This window comes from Sprattus sprattus (assembly GCF_963457725.1).
Source record: "Sprattus sprattus genome assembly, chromosome: 20".
Classification (NCBI taxonomy): domain Eukaryota; kingdom Metazoa; phylum Chordata; class Actinopteri; order Clupeiformes; family Clupeidae; genus Sprattus; species Sprattus sprattus.
The window spans coordinates 26,115,438-26,132,374 of record NC_137918.1 but is presented as its reverse complement, the minus strand read 5'-3'; the positions used below and the strand labels follow the sequence as shown (position 1 = coordinate 26,132,374).

Sequence of the window (16,937 nt, the reverse complement as noted above, 5' to 3'; positions counted from 1 at the left end):
CTGTTGACAGTACAGTTCAGACAGAAGACTTGCTGCCTCAAATTTAACATCTTCAAACTGAGGAAGCTGATTTTCGGGGTAAAGGAAAGGTTTGAGCTGGAGAGTAACATTGCCACTTGCAAAGCTTTACATCACAACGTCACAAGAAGTTACAAGAATGAACTTAAACTTAATGCGCTAGTTTTCCACACTATACAATATGTCATTATGTGTTGACTAGGTAGACTACTTTGCATGTGTGTGACGTGAAGTTATGAGTCAATTTGTAAAGAAAAAGGCTTCGGTAAAAGGATACTTGTTGCGAGATGAACCACTGCGGAATGAAAAGAAGACAAAACGCTTGTCAAAAATGCATTTTTTTTTCTTAACAGAGCAGTCAAAAGACACAACGCAAAATGTTTAAAGCAAACCCTGAACTGGGCGACATATAAGCTCCAGTGATTCTTTGCAAAGATACATTAAAGCTAGGCTGAATCACCAGATGCTAACTGGCTAATAGCAACATTAGCTAACTGTACATTTAAATCAGTCCTATATGATATGTCCAAGCAACAGGAGCGTATTTATTAGCTACGAGTCATATATTTATTCTACGGAGTGTTGACATGGAAGACAGCGCTACCGGAACAGCCACAGTGGCCTGTTCTCATACTCCATTTAAGGTTGTATCCTCGACCTTTCCTAATGAAGTCTTACCGCTTTTTCCAAGTGATTCCGGGCGAGCTCGCTATTCTTAGTGTGGTGGTATAAGACAGAACCGAGCTGAAGATGAGTTCGGGCTTCGACCCTTTGAGGCGGCTTGAACTGAAAAACGGCTTGGAGGCAATGCACGCAAAGACGAATCTTCGGGGGGCTAGATGTCCTAAAATGTTCCGCAAAACCCAGCAGGGCAAGGTACCAAGACTCCGGGGCCTCTCCTCCGGTCGCCATTTTTACAACAATAACAATAACAGTCACGCCACTCCTGTTTCATTTCCGGCAGGTGGCGACAGCGTGGTCTTTTGCTGTTAGTTAGTGGCCGATTCTCGCAGCAGTGTGCAACAAGTGTACTCAAAAGACAATTGCACTTGCTGACATTAGCTCTCTATTAAAAAAGCTACACGAACAAAAACACCCTAAACAAAAGATTAAGGATGTAAACATAGCTCAAAAAGTAAGGACATTTGTGTTTGGGAAATTATTTCTCTGTTGTAACAATGCTTCTTGGCAATAGATCTAATACCGTTGGAAAGCCTGTTTATTTCCCTTTTCGCCCCCTGTCACTTTTTAGCATGACAGTGCCACATTTGAGGAACATGCATTTGGGGGATGAGCAAACTGTATACAGGTCTGTGCATGTCCCTTGTGCAAACTGTGTACAGGTACATCTGTGCATGTCCATTACAAATTTGCCAAATCTTCTCTGCAGTCAGTGGTAACCGTCCAACAACATCAATGTGACAATAGTCAACAGATATCATTAACCCTTTATACTGAGGGCCCTAAGTGTTGAGACTGGTAAGGCAGCAGTACTTATTCACACTTTGCACAAGGCACATGCACAGATGTACAAGTGTACACAGTTTACACACGGCACATGCACAGATGTACCTGAGCACAGTTTACACACGGCACATGCACAGATGTACCTGAGCACAGTTTACACACGGCACATGCACAGATGCACAAGTGTACACAGTTTACACAAGGGACATACACAGATGTACCTGAACACACTTTACACAAGGGACATACACAGATGTACCTGAACACACTTTACACAAGGGACATACACAGATGTACCTGAACATAGTTTACACAAGGGACATACACAGATGTACCTGAACACAGTTTACACAAGGGACATACACAGATGTACCTGAACACAGTTTACACAAGGGACATACACAGATGTACCTGAACACAGTTTACACAAGGGACATACACAGAGGTTGCTGCTCTGCAGGGCACAGGTGGTCATGTAGTGTCACTGCTTCACACCCTTGTAGTGAAGAGCCGACACAATCTTAAAGTGCACTTCCTTTTATTGGTGATACATTTTCTGTTTAGGAATCTTTCCTATTTAGTTTTCAGTAAAAAACTTTCGTTTATTGATTCAAAAGATCGGCAGGGTCTGAGATAGAAGTCAAAATGTGGGAAAAGTAAGTAAAACAAACCCCATATACACAGCTAGTTGCAGAGACCACAAACACCTTGAGCTGGTCACACTCCTCTGAGCTCCTCTCCCACCAGTCTGTACGCTGCCGGGTAGGAGACCTGAATCTAGTGGTTATCAAAGGATTCTTAGAATTGAATAGTGCTGAAGTCATGGTCTGGATATGCTTGATTGACACATTTGTGTACGTGTTCAGTCTGCAGCTAACCCCATCTACAGCTCAGTGCAGAGACCACACACACCTTGAGCTGATCACACTCCCCTGAGCTCCTCTCCTAGCTGTCTCTGTTCTGCTGTCAAGGCTTAGTCTAAGTAAAGGCCTATTTAACATTTACATTCACTTTTAGTCATTTAGCAAACGCTTTTATCCAAAGCAACATAGAAAGGATGTCAGGAGGTTTGTTGCCCATTGACTGGTATCCCATTTGACTAACCAATCTGCGAAAGACGAACTTTAGAACCGTTTCCCACACCTCCTTCTATTCCTCCAGTGTGTTTACTGCTTATTGTGTTGTTTTTCAACGCTGCCACAGGCATGACACCTATTTGTGAAGTTGCAGACAGGACCTTAAACCCCTCCTCTGTCCGATTCTATAAAGCACAGCTTCAGCCAGCAGTGTCATACAGCTGTTGAACACAATGACTCCAGACAGAGTTGTGTGTTATCTGACTCTGGTGGTCTTCATGCATCTCACAGGTAGAGTCCAGACTTTCATAACCTGCTGACTGAAACTTTTTAGCAACTTTTCTTCTGATACAAATTTTGTCGATTTAGGGTGTTTTGGTTTGTCTTTTGTTGGATACAATTTTTTAACTTGGGTCCCAGTGGTCACTGGTAGAAATGTAATAAACATTTAAAAATAACAGATGGTATGTTGCTTATCTCAGTGAAAACCCGAATCTGAGGAAAGTTTTTGTTGGATTGGTTGTTTTTAAATGTTTAAATGTTTGGCTGAAGTTGAAATCAGAATAAATATTAGCATTTATTTAATGTAATTTAATTTAATTTTAAAATGGCTGAACTAATGCAATGCTACTGCAAGCAACCTTGGCAGTAGATGATATAACAGTGGTAAGACTCCCACAGTGGTGTATGGAAAAACCAACAGATATCATTTAACTGTTAACTGTGCAAAGAGGGTCCTAAGTGACTGTGTGTGTGAGACAGAGGTACTTTATTCACATGGAAGTGAAACAATATAAAACATTTCTTCATATAGATTCAGTTCAATAAAATGTTTTAACAGGAATTTTTGTGTTATGCGTTTATTGTTTCCTCTTTTTTATTGGACACACCCAAATATATTAGCTGGTGACTGAGCCTAGCATTTATGGGTTTAGTGTGCATGCCATCACACCACCTTATGCATCTCACTGTCCAGCTCAGACAAAATTCCCAAATTACTGAATTTCTTTCAGTAAACATTGCCTAGTCTTCTTACCTTAGCCATAACTATAGCTTTGCAATGCAGTGCAATTAGTTCCATGTACTTACAACATATCAGTGTGCATTTATTCAATGTATTATATTTTACAGTATAGTATTGGGACGTCACTAACACCTCAGTTTCACACAAGCTAGCATAACATTTTCTCCCGTCCATAGTTGGGTCACCTGTGTCTGTGTTCAGACCCACTGGAGGATCTGTCACTCTGGAGTTCCAGGGACACCAGCAGCTGGAGAAGAAGAGTGTAGATTTCATCTTCTGGTACTTTCATCAAGATAAAATAATGAAATATGTACCTCTGAGAGACACTGTTACTATATTCACCCATGAAGACAGACTGGAGTTTAATAAAGAGACCTTCTCTCTGGAGCTGAAGAACCTGCAGAAGAATGACAGTGGACTCTACAGAGGAGAGATCAGTGGGGTAGAATCCGAGGTTAAGACTGAATACAGGCTCTCTGTTCTGGGTAAGAGAGACTTGTTTCTCATCATGAAGTGAACAATAATGTACAACATGATATTCTATATCATAAAATTGGGTTGCTGATTAATATGTGTGTGTGTGTGTGTGTGTGTTTCAGATTCAGTGGAGTCCCCTGTCCTATCCGTTGTCTCTAACTGGACCAGCTGTGACTCCTGTTATGTGACCTGTAAAGGTCATGACCTCTCTCTGACCTCCACCTTTAACTACAGCACCTGCTCTCCAGAGGGTGGGGCCTCCATTAACTCCACCCTCACCCTCACCCTCATCCTCTCTGTCAGAAGTGGCGTAGTCATTTGTAACTATAGCAACCTAGTCAGCTGGAGTAATGATGCAAAGGATATCAAACTACTGTGCTGTACAGGTAAGGAAGAGATGGATAGGCCAACAGGCATAGCAACTAAGCATATCCGTGTATTGTATTAAGTATGTATTAAGTGTTCTATGTAGTTGACTGTTTCCTATTCTTCAATACCGTTTGCTCCATGCAGTATGCTACAGTATCTGCCCAGCGTTCGCTTCATGATGATTTGTTTTCTCCTCAGAACAGTGTGTGACTCCTTATGGAACCATTATTGCTGTTGCAACTATTGCCGTAGCAACTATTGTTGCCATCTCTTTGTTTGTTATTGCTGTATATCGCTGGAGACGAGTGAAATCAGGTAGCTACATAGAGACTCTGTTACTCTGCTATTTCAACTACATGACTTTCATTTCAGCTGTGAAAGAGAACTGATCATGCTCATGTTCTTTCAGGTGTACGTGGCACACAAACAGAGTATGGCACGGTTGCGGTAATCAAAATGTTTTCCTCACAGTCAGAAAACCAATATTTTTGTCATTATAGAACGTGCTCTCTGAATATTCAGTCACTTTATTTCCTGTTCCTGTCATACTGTCAATTCCTCTGTCCTGAGGTAAGGACATTGTGTAGGTCTGTGCAGCAAATGTGAAAGTGAAAGTTTGGAACCTCCTCCTTGTTTCAGAAGCAATATTGTGTGTGTAGCCGGAGGGTTTCAGAAGTCAGGCCCAGTGAACAGTGTAAACAGCATCACTGATGATCCCTTCTGACATTGTTTACAGGCAGGGGTTGACACAATCATAAGCTCATAAGCTAACATGAGAAACATTTAAACGTTTTAAACCCTTTTGTGTGTCTGTAGAGCTCCAACCACACATCATATGGTAACAGGCCACTGAATCCATCCAGACTGCACAGCAGCAAGGAAGAAGGACCTCAGGTAAGAAGAATGTCATCAATTCTACAGAACCCTTAACATTACACATAAACCCACACATTACACAGTGCTGATGTTTGTGTATGTGTTCAGCCTAAATCACTCAGTGCTGATGTTTGTGTATGTGTTCAGCCTAAATCACTCAGTGCTGATGTATGTGTTCGTGTTCAGCCTAAATCACTCAGTGCTGATGTATCTGTATGTGTTCAGTCTAAATCACTCAGTGCTGATGTTTGTGTATGTGTTCATTCTAAATCACTCAGTGCTGATGTTTGTGTATGTGTTCAGCCTAAATCACTCAGTGCTGATGTATGTGTTCGTGTTCAGCCTAAATCACTCAGTGCTGATGTATGTGTATGTGTTCAATCTAAATCACTCAGTGCTGAAGTGTGTGTATGTGTTTAGTCATAAAGTCTCAGTGCTGATGTTTGTGTACGTGTTCAGCCTGCAGTAAACTCCATCTACAGCTCGTTGCAGAGACCACACACATCCTCAGCAGGTCACACTCCCCTGAGCTCCTCTCCCACCAGTCTGTATGCTGCTGTGAAGGCTAAGTCTAAGTGTGAAGGTTTATCTACGTAGCTTCAGTTATAGAATGCTCTGTTCTTTAACCGGCAATTGAACGAAATGTATTGATTTATTAATTATTGATTTTGTTGTTGAAATGTTTGTATCACATTAAATATACTTATATATTACATATCTAATAAAGCTTTATTTGACTTGGTTTCATTTAACACACACTGCCTGCCGCTCCTCACTGACAATAGAAAACGAGGCAGACAAAAGAACACACAAAAATCAAGATGTGTGTGTGTGTTCGGAACATGCTATAAAAGAGAAAAAAAGTTTGTTAGTAGACATCAATTTTACTTGATTCAAACAGTTAAGGTTATAAATGTAGGTAGGCAAAAAACAGTAGGTTATATGACCACTTTATAAGTATTGTAGCATGCCGGCATAGTTGTTCCCACAATGCTGTGCGACGGGTGCATTATGTTTCGTGTTTAATTTGTTAGCACTCAACAATGTTCATACACCCTGCCAGTTTTTGTGCCATTTGCATATCTTCTGTAATATTTGGGAATGAGTGTGTAATAGGAAACAGGTGAGTGAACACAATGACAACAAAGACACGTGTGCACAATAACCAGTCCGTATAACTGTCCTTTGGCCACCAGAGGCCGCCAATGGACGAATAGTGACAGTTCACTTATCAGTGTGTCAATTCCATTAAGATTTTCTCTCCTAACACGATATGTCTCCCTTTTTTTGGCATTCTACGAAGACCCTTCACATATGTCTTTCATAACATCAGTATTGTTTATGTTTTGGGCACTGGTGTTTCATGAACCTCTGGTTCGTGCCTATGTGAGGACCAGGCTTGGCCTGCCTTCTTCCAGTCACACTAGCTTCTGCCTAATTTGGCATGGGAAATTATGGTTAGACTGTTCATTTGTTTATAGCTCAGCAAGTCCCTTCTTTTAATTGTTTAAAGGTTGTACTTTAAATTAAAAACACAACAACTGCTCCATTCTGAGCTGCTGAAGTAACCATTCCCATTAAGAAGCTCTCACACTCTACTCTGAGTTGCTGAAGTGACCAATCTTCTTAAGGAGCTCTCACCCTTTGCTCTGAGTTGCTGAAGTGACCAATCCCCTTAAGGTGCTCACATCCTAAGCTGCAGCAGTTAAAATGACAAGGACAGAAGAAAGGAGGGAACCTCTTCAAGAACCTCACTTCAGAACCTTCAAAAACCTTTTCCAACACCTCCTTCTATTCCTCCAGTGTTTTTACGGCTTATTGTGTTGTTTTTCAACTCTGCTACATGCTTGATGAAGTTCTTTCATGCATGCATGGTGAAGTTCTTTGTGAAGTTCTTTGCAGACAGGAAGTTAAACCACAGGAAGTTGAACCTTTTAAACTCTTTCTGTGTGTCTGTAGAGACCACAACCACCTTGAGCAGATCACAATCCCCTGAGCTACTCTCCTAGAAGTCTCTGTTCTGCTGGCAAGTCTAAGTCTAAGTGAAGGTCTATTTTTTTACGTCAAAAAGTTAATTTTCCATTGACTGGTTTCCCATTGGACTGGCCAATCTGCGCAATAACTGATTACTGTGGTTATCAGTTATGTGGCATATGCAGTCTGACATGCAGTGACTCTCTGCAGTGATATGATGTAATAGCAAAGCCACTGACATGCAGTGACTATCAACACTTTCCCCGCCCACATCACCGCTACAGAGAGAAAATCGGCCTCATTTAGTTTCCTTTAGCATCTTTTTCCTAATGCTCTCACAGTCCAGAAACATGAAAGTGCATGATATCTCTGATATTAAACTGATTTCTAAATGGTGAGGTAACCCAACCTGCACTGAGAGAGCAGGAAAAAGAATGACAATGACAGAAGAAAAGAAGGAACCCCTTCCAGGAATGACCTCACTTCAGAACCTTCAAAATGGATTTCAGAACCTTTTCCATTAACTCCCCCTAGTCCTCCAGTGTTTTTACTGCTTATTGAGTTGTTTTTCAACTCTGCCACAGGCTTGATTCTGCATGACACCTCTTTGTGAAGTTGCAGAGAGGACCTTAAACCCCTCCTCCATCTGATTCTATAAAGCACAGCTTCAGCCAGCAGTTTCATACAGCTGTTGAACACAATGACTCCAGCCAGAGTTGTGTGTTATCTGACTCTGGTGGCCTTCATGCATCACACAGGTAGAGTCCAGACTTTCATATCCTGCTGACTGAAACTTTTTAGGAACTTTTCTTCTGATACAAATTCAGGCATTTTGTCGATTTAGGGTGTTTTGGTTTTTCTTTTCTTTGTTAAAATTGATGACCTTGTGTCTCAGTGGTCCCTCATCCTGGTACAATTGTAATTAACAGAAAAACATGGCAGCTGGTACGTTGTTTATCTCAGTAAAAACAGTTGCTTCACTGAATAGGCATATGCTTAATCAATACGTTATTTCATTCCCTGGCTATTTAGCCTTGTTTTTGCTTTTGAATGAATGTAAATATGTATACATTTACATTTTTGGTTTATTATTGTCTCCAGTGTTGTCTACTACACACATACATTTTATCCTTGGCTTTAAACTGATCATATTTACAGAGTGGTTCTGTGGACTTTAAAGCACTGATTTGTCAGTGCACCTGGCGTGGGTTTGTGTGCGTGTCATGATGTGCGTCGGGGCGATATATAGGCCTCATCCTGGTAATTAGCCCTCAAAATGTCTCAATCCGGCCCTGATCGCACACACATGTATACCAAACAAGCAACGTATTCCAAGACAGCAGCTCTTGGTCTTATAAAAAAAGGGGCAAGTGAAAGTGAAAACAGTGTTGCAGACTCAGCAAGTACATCCGATGCACGTAATTATTATGTGCGTGGTTTTGACACACTGCCTGAAGTTTCCGACAGTAAAAATCTCACCTTCCTGTACGAATTATGTCCTCCTTAAAATGATCAATAATTAAAAATTATTTCAGGAATTGATTTATGAAGTGCAGTTTATTGCAAGGGGTAGTGATGGATAAAGTTTTCTTTAAAAAAGAGGTTAAGTCTTTCAGTCTCACTCATCACCTTTAAACTATGAAATTAACTGAACTATGAACTAGTTCAGAATTGAAATGGTGAACTATGAACGTGAACTTTTTATGTTTACTTGTATGAACTGAACTTTAAACTAGTTCATGAGAGGTGTGAACTTGCACAACACTGACCACAACACCTTATGCATCTAAGTTGCAGCTCAGACTAATTTCATTATTCTAATTTCTTTCAGTTCAATTCTTACCCTAACCAAAACCATGCAATGCGGTGAAATGAGTTTCATGTACTGACAACATATCAGTGTGCTTTTATTGAATGTCTGATGTTTTATACAGTACAGTATTGGGACGTCACTAACACCTCAGTTTCAGACAAAATAGCATAACATTTTTGCCCTTCCATAGCTGGGTCACCTGTGTCTGTGTTCAGACCCACTGGAGGATCTGTCACTCTGGAGTTCCAGGGACACCAGCAGCTGGAGAAGAAGAGTGTAGATTACGTCATGTGGTACTGTAGTCAAGATAAAATAATGAAATATGTACCTCTGAGAGATACTGTTACCGTATTCACCCATGAAGACAGACTGGAGTTTAATAAAGAGACCTTCTCTCTGGAGCTGAAGAACCTGCAGAAGAATGACAGTGGACTCTACAGAGGAGAGATCAGTGCTGGAAAAACTGAGGTTAAGGCTGAATACAGGCTCTCTGTTCTGGGTAAGAGACTTATTTCTCCTCATGAAGTGAACAATAATGTACAATATTGTGTTCTATATCATAAAATTGGGTTGCTGATACACATGTGTGTGTCTGTGTGTGTGTGTGTGCATGTGTGTGTGTATGTATGTATGTGTGTGTATGTATGTATGTATGTATGTGTTTGTTTGAGTGTGTGTGTGAGTGTGTGTGTGTGTGTGTGTGTGTGTGTGTGTGTGTGTGTGTGTGTGTGTGTGTGTGTGTGTGTGTGTGTGCGTGCGTGCGTGCGTGCGTGCGTGCGTGCGTGCGTGCATGCGTGCGTGCGTGTATGTATGTATGTATGTATGTGTTTGTGTTTGTGTGTGTGTGTGTGTGTGTGTGTGTGTGTGTGTGTGTGTGTATGTGTTTGTGTGTGTGTGTGTGTGTGTATGTGTTTGTGTGTGTTTTTGTGTGTGTGTGTGTGTTTGTGTGTGTTTGTGTGTGTGTGTGTGCGCGCGTGTGTGTTTCAGATCCAGAGGAGTCCATTTCAGAGGAGTACCTTTCTAGCTTGTCCAGCTGTGACTCCTGTAATGTGACGGTGACCTGTAGAGGTCATGACCTCTCTCTGACCTCCACCTGTAATTGCAGCACCTGCTCTCCAGAGGGTGGAGCCTCCACTGACTCCACCCTCACCCTCTCTGTCAGAAGTGGTGTTCTCATTTGTAACTATAGCAACCTTGTCAGCTGGAGTAATGATACAAAGGATATCAAACTTCTGTGCTGTACAGGTAAGGAAGAGATGGATAGGCCAACAGGCATAGAAACGTAACAGATCAGTGTATTGTATTTAGTATCACTGTAGAATAGGAAAAATAAAAGCACCTTCAAACCAAAACAGTCAAAGACTTCTTAAAAGTACATTTGGAGGAATTAATGTAGTTGACTGTTTCCTATTCTACATTCCTCCTAAGAGAATACAGTTTGCTCAATACAGAGTTGCTGATGCTGATGCTGATGAATTTTAAATAGTTAAATATAGTTAAAACAATGAATATTGGCACCTCAAGTAAATTTCAAGTAGATGTCTCCAGCTCTATGATAAGATGCAAAATGTGTCTTGAGTTATATGTGTGTTTCAGATCCAGTGGAGTCCCCTGTCCTGTCCATGGTCTGTAACTGGTCTAGCAGGGACTCCTGTAATGTGACGGTGACCTGTAAAGGTCGTGACCTCTCTCTGACCTCCACCTGTAACTGCAGCACCTGCTCTCCAGAGGAAGAACATTCCACTGACTCCACCCTCACCCTCCCTGTCAGAGGTGGTAGAATAATCTGTAACCATAGCAACCCAGTCAGCTGGAGAAATGTTACCATGGAGATCAATCAGTTGTGTCGGTTGTGTTCAGGTAAGAAAGGGATGGATGCACCATCAGCCACTTACACTCTAATATGCCCTCACACCACCCTCACTCACTATATTACATTTATGTCAATGAGTGCATATTGTGTTCTTCACAAGAGAATGTACAGTATGTCTTTAAAGAGAATATGGTCATGGTACCAATAACTACATGAAACAGTCAAAGTCAAGAGTCTGTAAACAGAAAGGCAGTCTCTCCTCAGACTCAAGGTGATCCTTAAGGTGATAAAAGCACTTTGTAGTCAAACTGGTTAAACATGCACTCATTTCATTGAATCACTCAATGTACAATACGCTGAGCTCACTATGGAGTTCACAGTGAGATGATGGAATGACTGGGCAGGGACTGGGAATGACTGGGCAGGGACTGGGAATGACTGGGCAGGGACTGGGAATGACTGGGCAGGGACTGCGTGCGGCTCTTTGTCCGTGTCTGATTAAGCTGCTTGAAATTCTTCTCAATCACAGAGCACAAAGCGACTCCCCCTGGAAATAGGATTTGGTTTATCCTGGTCCTTGTTCCTGTCTGTGCTGGTATTGCCCTGCTTATGAAGAGACGACTGACAGCAGGTCCAGATAGTCTTCGTTATATTAACATCACATGACTTTCACCACAGCTTTGAAAGAGAACTGATGATGGTTCCCATGTACTTACAGGTGTAGCCCAACCACAACCAGAGTACGCTCAAGTCATGGTAACCAGATTATTCCCCATCTGCTCATAACCATAAACACATGAAAAGATATTTCTATGATAACTAAATGGCAGCTGTGATTTAAAAGTGAGACCCAGTGTCCACTGTTGTACATTTCTTGATTTCAGTAATGGTCCATCACCCATAGTGCTGGTGTATCTCTGTGTCTGTATGCAGATCTCTTCAGCTCCAGGGCCCCCTGATTCAGCTGGCTCCCCTTACAGCCTTGTGGGTCACCATCAGCCACCTCCACCTGAGGAGAACCCTTATGCTCAGGTTAACTTCCGCATACACTTTTCCACACATTCAACATGTAGTGAATATGAAGACATTCTGTGCATGTACAGGGCTAAATTAATGTGAGTATGATGAAAGAGGTATATTATTGGCTGTAAGGTGAAACATCACCAACACCCTTAAAACAACTATAATAGGATACACCTCATTAACAAGTGTGACATCCAGACAGTCAATTTCAATGACCACTAAGAAGGCCTAATGTCTGTCTAAAAAACTCGAATACCCCTTCCTTCTCTCTAGCCAGCTGGTTTTCCTTCTATATTCTCTAGAACCCTAGGTTTCTAGAACCTCAGTGTTATTAATGTATATATTATATTTATAAATGTATTAATCAAAAAGATGCTGAAAAACTGATTCACGCCTTTATTTCAAGACGGCTTGATTATTGTTTATTATACTGGCCTCCCGAAAAAACAGCTGAGAGACTTCAGCTCATTCAAAACTCTGCAGGTCTGCTATTAACCAGTTATTAGTCCAGTTTTAGCTGCTCTGCACTGGCTTCCAGTAACCTTTATAATTTACTTTAAGGTCCTTTTCCTTATATACAAAGGCCTTAATGGGCTAGGACCAAGTTACATTGCAAACTCCCTAGTCAAATACTTGCCTTCAAGAACACTGCGAACATTGAATGCTGGTTTATTGGAGGTTCCCAGCATCAGTCGTAAGATAAAAACTAATCATCAGGGAATCCAGCTCGCTCAAGATCTTTAAAAAAAAACTAAAAACGTACCTCTTCACATTAGCCTTTAAAGTAGCATTATTCAGTAATTGTACTTCAGGGTAAGGGTAAGAATAAGAGGTTTAACCTTAAAATAACAGCTTAAAAAATTGGGCCGCTACGACAATCTTTTATATGAAGAATCGCCTCCGTGCCATTGCCATACCAGGGTCCGTAGGCATATAACTTTGTTCTTTAGTTTTGCCTGAAGCCGCCTGATTTCTACTGTCTGCCTAACTAGTAAGTAGCTTATTTGCCGTCTTGCTTTGATTTGCCTTGAACTAACTTGATGTTTGACTGTGTCAGGACAGTTGTTGACTTACTTGTTTGTTATAGTGTCAAAGTAAGCATATTTCAAGATATTTTGCTAGCTTTGGCCGCTAGCATCTCATTATCGATTAGCAATTAATCCCTTATGCTACTTTAACTAGCTCAACTTTGCACTATATACAGTATATATATATATATATATATATATTAAAAAACATGTAAAATATCCGGTATACTCCAAGCGTTGTCCCCTTCAACATTAAGTCCAATTCAGATATCAGATACCAATTTATGCTAAATTACACATCAGCAGCAGCACATAAGAAAAACTTGTGTACTAAACCTGGTTTTCTGGTACAGAGTTTAGTCAGTAACATTAGGCTGCCATGATCCTGTCAACCACATTGATGTTTGCTGAAAAGCAAGGACATCTTTCGACATCTATCGTTTAAATGAAAGGAATAACCTAGCATAATTGAAGCTCTTAAAAAGAATATTATGATAGTGATCACAAAATGTAATTCCGCAGACCAGCTGTCAATCGTCTTTTTGCTTGATTCAAAATGCCCATGCAGCACCTCAAAACCTGTTAACGACAGGTCTGTTGACCATTAACAATTGAAATCCATTGATGTGGGTTAATGCCAACGATGTGCGCTTTATGTGATTTTAAATTTGGCCATTGGGGTCACTGTTTGCCCAGCTTACTTAGTCAGTTTGTTTATGCTATAGGCAGCAACACAGGGAAATAATCAATAATCAAATATAACAGCCCCCTCCTCACACTCTCTCCTTGCACCTGTAGATCCCCCTGGAGGCATCCAGTGAAGACAAAACCCTGAGTACACCAAGAGGCCCCAGCACCAATGGAGAAGGAGCAATGGATGATTGGAAGACAGAGGTTAGCACTTTGATTGATAATTTACACATGATACTGTGGAGTTAGTGCATTTACAAACCACTCCCGATTTGTCAATATCCCATTATTTATTTGTGGAGATTTTAAACTTTTCAAATTTTTCTTGATTCACAAATGCATTCTTGCCAAAAGAACATTCTCTGCAGCCTATCAGATGTCTCTTATGTAAATTTGAGGGTATGATTAAATGTCACGTCACTGCGTTATATATGCATGGCGTCCATTTATGTGGACTACCATTACAGACATCTGCATATACAACTGATTATAAAGAGAGGAAACCATGTTTTAATGGCGTCAGGTTGCTGCTCACCAAGTGGGAATATAACGTGTTTAGCTTGTGAAACCCCTTGTCGTACGTGATTTAACATGCTTGAACTAAGAATCTTCGAAAGAATGGCCATTCATCTGACCTGCCATCTCAAGCAGGTTGCTTTCCCGAAGCAGGGCTGAACTGCTGGGTTTAAGGCTAAGCACTATCAAACATAAGCTAAAGTTAGCTATTGCATGTGGTGTATAGTAAGTCTAGTAACACAATGTTAAAAAGATGTATGTGTTGTCTTACCAATGTGTGAACTACAGGGTACTACTCCAGCCCCAGGGCCATTGGTCACCTCAGCCTACAGCACTCTGCAGCCTACCTCAGCTGATGAGATACACAATGCTGAGGTTCAAAGGACCCCCATTAATGCAGTAAATATGCCTGAAAGCAAGTTATAATGTGCTGTATTGGTAATACCCTATTACACCCAATGTTGATATACTGTATATCAGTGTGCCTGTATGTCTGTGGGTGCAGACAGCTTCAACTGAGTCTACTGCTGCCTCTACCTCCCACTCTTCACTCCTCCTTGACAGTAATCACTGCAGCTGGAGTAGAACTAAATCCATCTCTTTGCACACCACTGTTCAAATGCTTATTTTGCATATGGCTTTGCTATGAAATGAGGCTACTTGATGACTGAAGGAAATGTGCTGTTCTTAGGGGACCAGACAGGAATTCATCATGTGCTCTTCAACGACTAATAATAATACCAAATCAAATTATAGTCTAGTATTTTGCACATATTCTGTATGAACATAGACTTTTGTCTATAAAATAAATTCAGATAGACATATAAGATATGTACTATTAGCCTTGTGATGCGTTTAGAATAGTGGAGGGGCAACAGTTATTGTGCAAATTGCATTACCGTATTTTCCGCACTATAGGGCGCACTGGATTATAAGGCGCACTGTCAATGAATGGTCTTTTTTCAATCTTTTTTCATATATAAAGCGCACTGGACTATAAGGCGCATTAAGCGAAACAAAACAGTCAGTCAGTCAAACTTTATTAAACGTGTTCACAATAACTCTCAACATTATTCAAACATTAATGAGCATATTCACAATAACTCCCAACCTTGTTCAGTTGTAACACGTAAAAAAACTGTCCACCAAATCAAACGTTAGCGAATTTACAATAACTCTAAACATTTTGCAGAGTATTGTAGGTCTTAACAGAAGCTCTCGACCATTATTGTTAGGTTGCTGCTAACGCTTAGACCAAAAATCCATTGAAACACATAGTAGCTAGCTAGCCTCGCTGCTAATAAGTATAATGTTAGCATGCTGATATGCTCTCACACGCCCCCCTCATTGAGGCAGAGGTACTGTTTGCCTCCAGTCTCTTGGCTCTTTCACTGCCGTTTTATGTAAGGTCAGCCATTCTAAATAGGTTCTACACATACGTGAAACAAATTCCCTATAGAGCAACGCTCCCAGCATTACTCCGTAGCAGCTTACTTTAGTTGTCATTTCAAGCTTGCTGGACAAGGCACTTCCAACACCGAGCCACCAGCAAAAAGAGCAACAGTGGTCGGAAGCAATGTACTGTTGAAGGGTTTATATAAAATACGGTAGCCGTAATGCTGCAAGCGGTGCAGCTTTGTAGTTAAGTCGTACTAAAACATTTTGACAGAGCGCCGTGTACCACACAAAATTGCTTCCAGGTCAGTAAGCACAACCAGAATTAATAACTGTATAAGGCGCTCTGGATTATAAAGCGCACTGTTGTTTTTTAAGAAAATTAAAGGCTTTTAAGTGCGCCTTATAGTCTGGAAAATACGGTATATTTGATCTTTTCTGTGGATAACAATTTTCAATTGTATATCTCATGATCCACTGGTTGTACTTGTAGTGACATATTTTAGGTGAAATGTAAAGAGTCAGTTATTTAGAATTGTGAAAATAAAAGTTTTTATTTTAAATCACACAGTGGGGAACCACAGATCTCAAGTCATTACTGTTTGAAGTGCATCTCTCCCCAGTGAGGTCAACTGTAAATAAGTCAGGCTTGCAGTAGACATGCAGCAGGTTTACATTCAAAGGATGATTTCAAATGGATTGTTATACGGTAATTCACAGTCATAGTGATGTGCATGTGAATGTGGGGCATGTTTCATTGTTACCAGGAATCTCTAATCTCTGTTTCCCTCATACTGGTGCAGTTTCAGTTTCAGCCAATGGTGAACAAGCTTCCTGTTTGTTGCTCTCACAGTGTTTTATTCTAACTTCCCCATACTCATGGAGGAAGAGATTTGTGTCTGTGCTGTGTGACTTTAAGACACACACTCATCTGTTAATAATATTTTTTAGATTATTTTGTTTGATGTGTCTTTAGATAATGATAATGGATGATGATCTTGCTTGTTTTACCCTGATCTAACGGTATTCTATATTCAGTTAGCAGGCTTATTCTTGATGTCCCTGTATGTCTCTGAAAGTCTTAAGGGTACGTTAAAATTCACACTTGGTTGAGGCTGTATGTAGCTGCAGCTTTGAGAGGGTCTGTGGTTAGTGTGTCAGATGTAGCCAGCACAGCCTGGAGGACTTCTACTTCTAGGCCTGTGTGTTCAACCAGCATGCCACAGCAGACCCAGGCTTCTCCAGGGCTGCACTCTGGGTCTCTCAGGACCTAAAGACTCTATTACCCAGCAGGCCACAGCAGACCCAGTCTCCTCCAGGGCTGCACTCTGGGCCTCTCAGGACCTAAAGACTCTATTTCCTTTATACTGTATGAAAA

General features: G+C 40.9%; 2 protein-coding genes across 2 annotated transcripts in view; one reads left to right on the top strand and one right to left on the bottom strand.

The window, feature by feature from the left end:
- mau2 (MAU2 sister chromatid cohesion factor) overlaps window positions 1-930 on the bottom strand; it is a gene marked incomplete at its 5' end in the record, with an annotated part of 13,176 nt that extends 12,246 nt beyond the window's left edge. The window contains 3 exons of the mRNA XM_080859327.1: window positions 1-66; window positions 296-313; window positions 697-930. Of these exons, the coding sequence (XP_080715453.1) occupies window positions 1-66; window positions 296-313; window positions 697-930 (318 nt within the window). The remainder of the gene's footprint in view (window positions 67-295; window positions 314-696) is intronic.
- Window positions 931-2,130: 1,200 nt separating this feature from the next.
- LOC308381725 (SLAM family member 5-like) lies at window positions 2,131-14,520 on the top strand (the record flags this gene model as incomplete). Its single annotated transcript, XM_080859293.1, has 10 exons — window positions 2,131-2,141; window positions 3,787-4,070; window positions 4,260-4,448; window positions 9,285-9,593; window positions 10,691-10,954; window positions 11,437-11,538; window positions 11,626-11,663; window positions 11,841-11,939; window positions 13,757-13,793; window positions 14,453-14,520. The coding sequence occupies 10 exons, from the start codon at window positions 2,131-2,133 to the stop codon at window positions 14,518-14,520; spliced, it is 1,401 nt and encodes a 466-aa protein (XP_080715419.1).
- Between the last annotated feature and the right edge of the window lie 2,417 nt (window positions 14,521-16,937).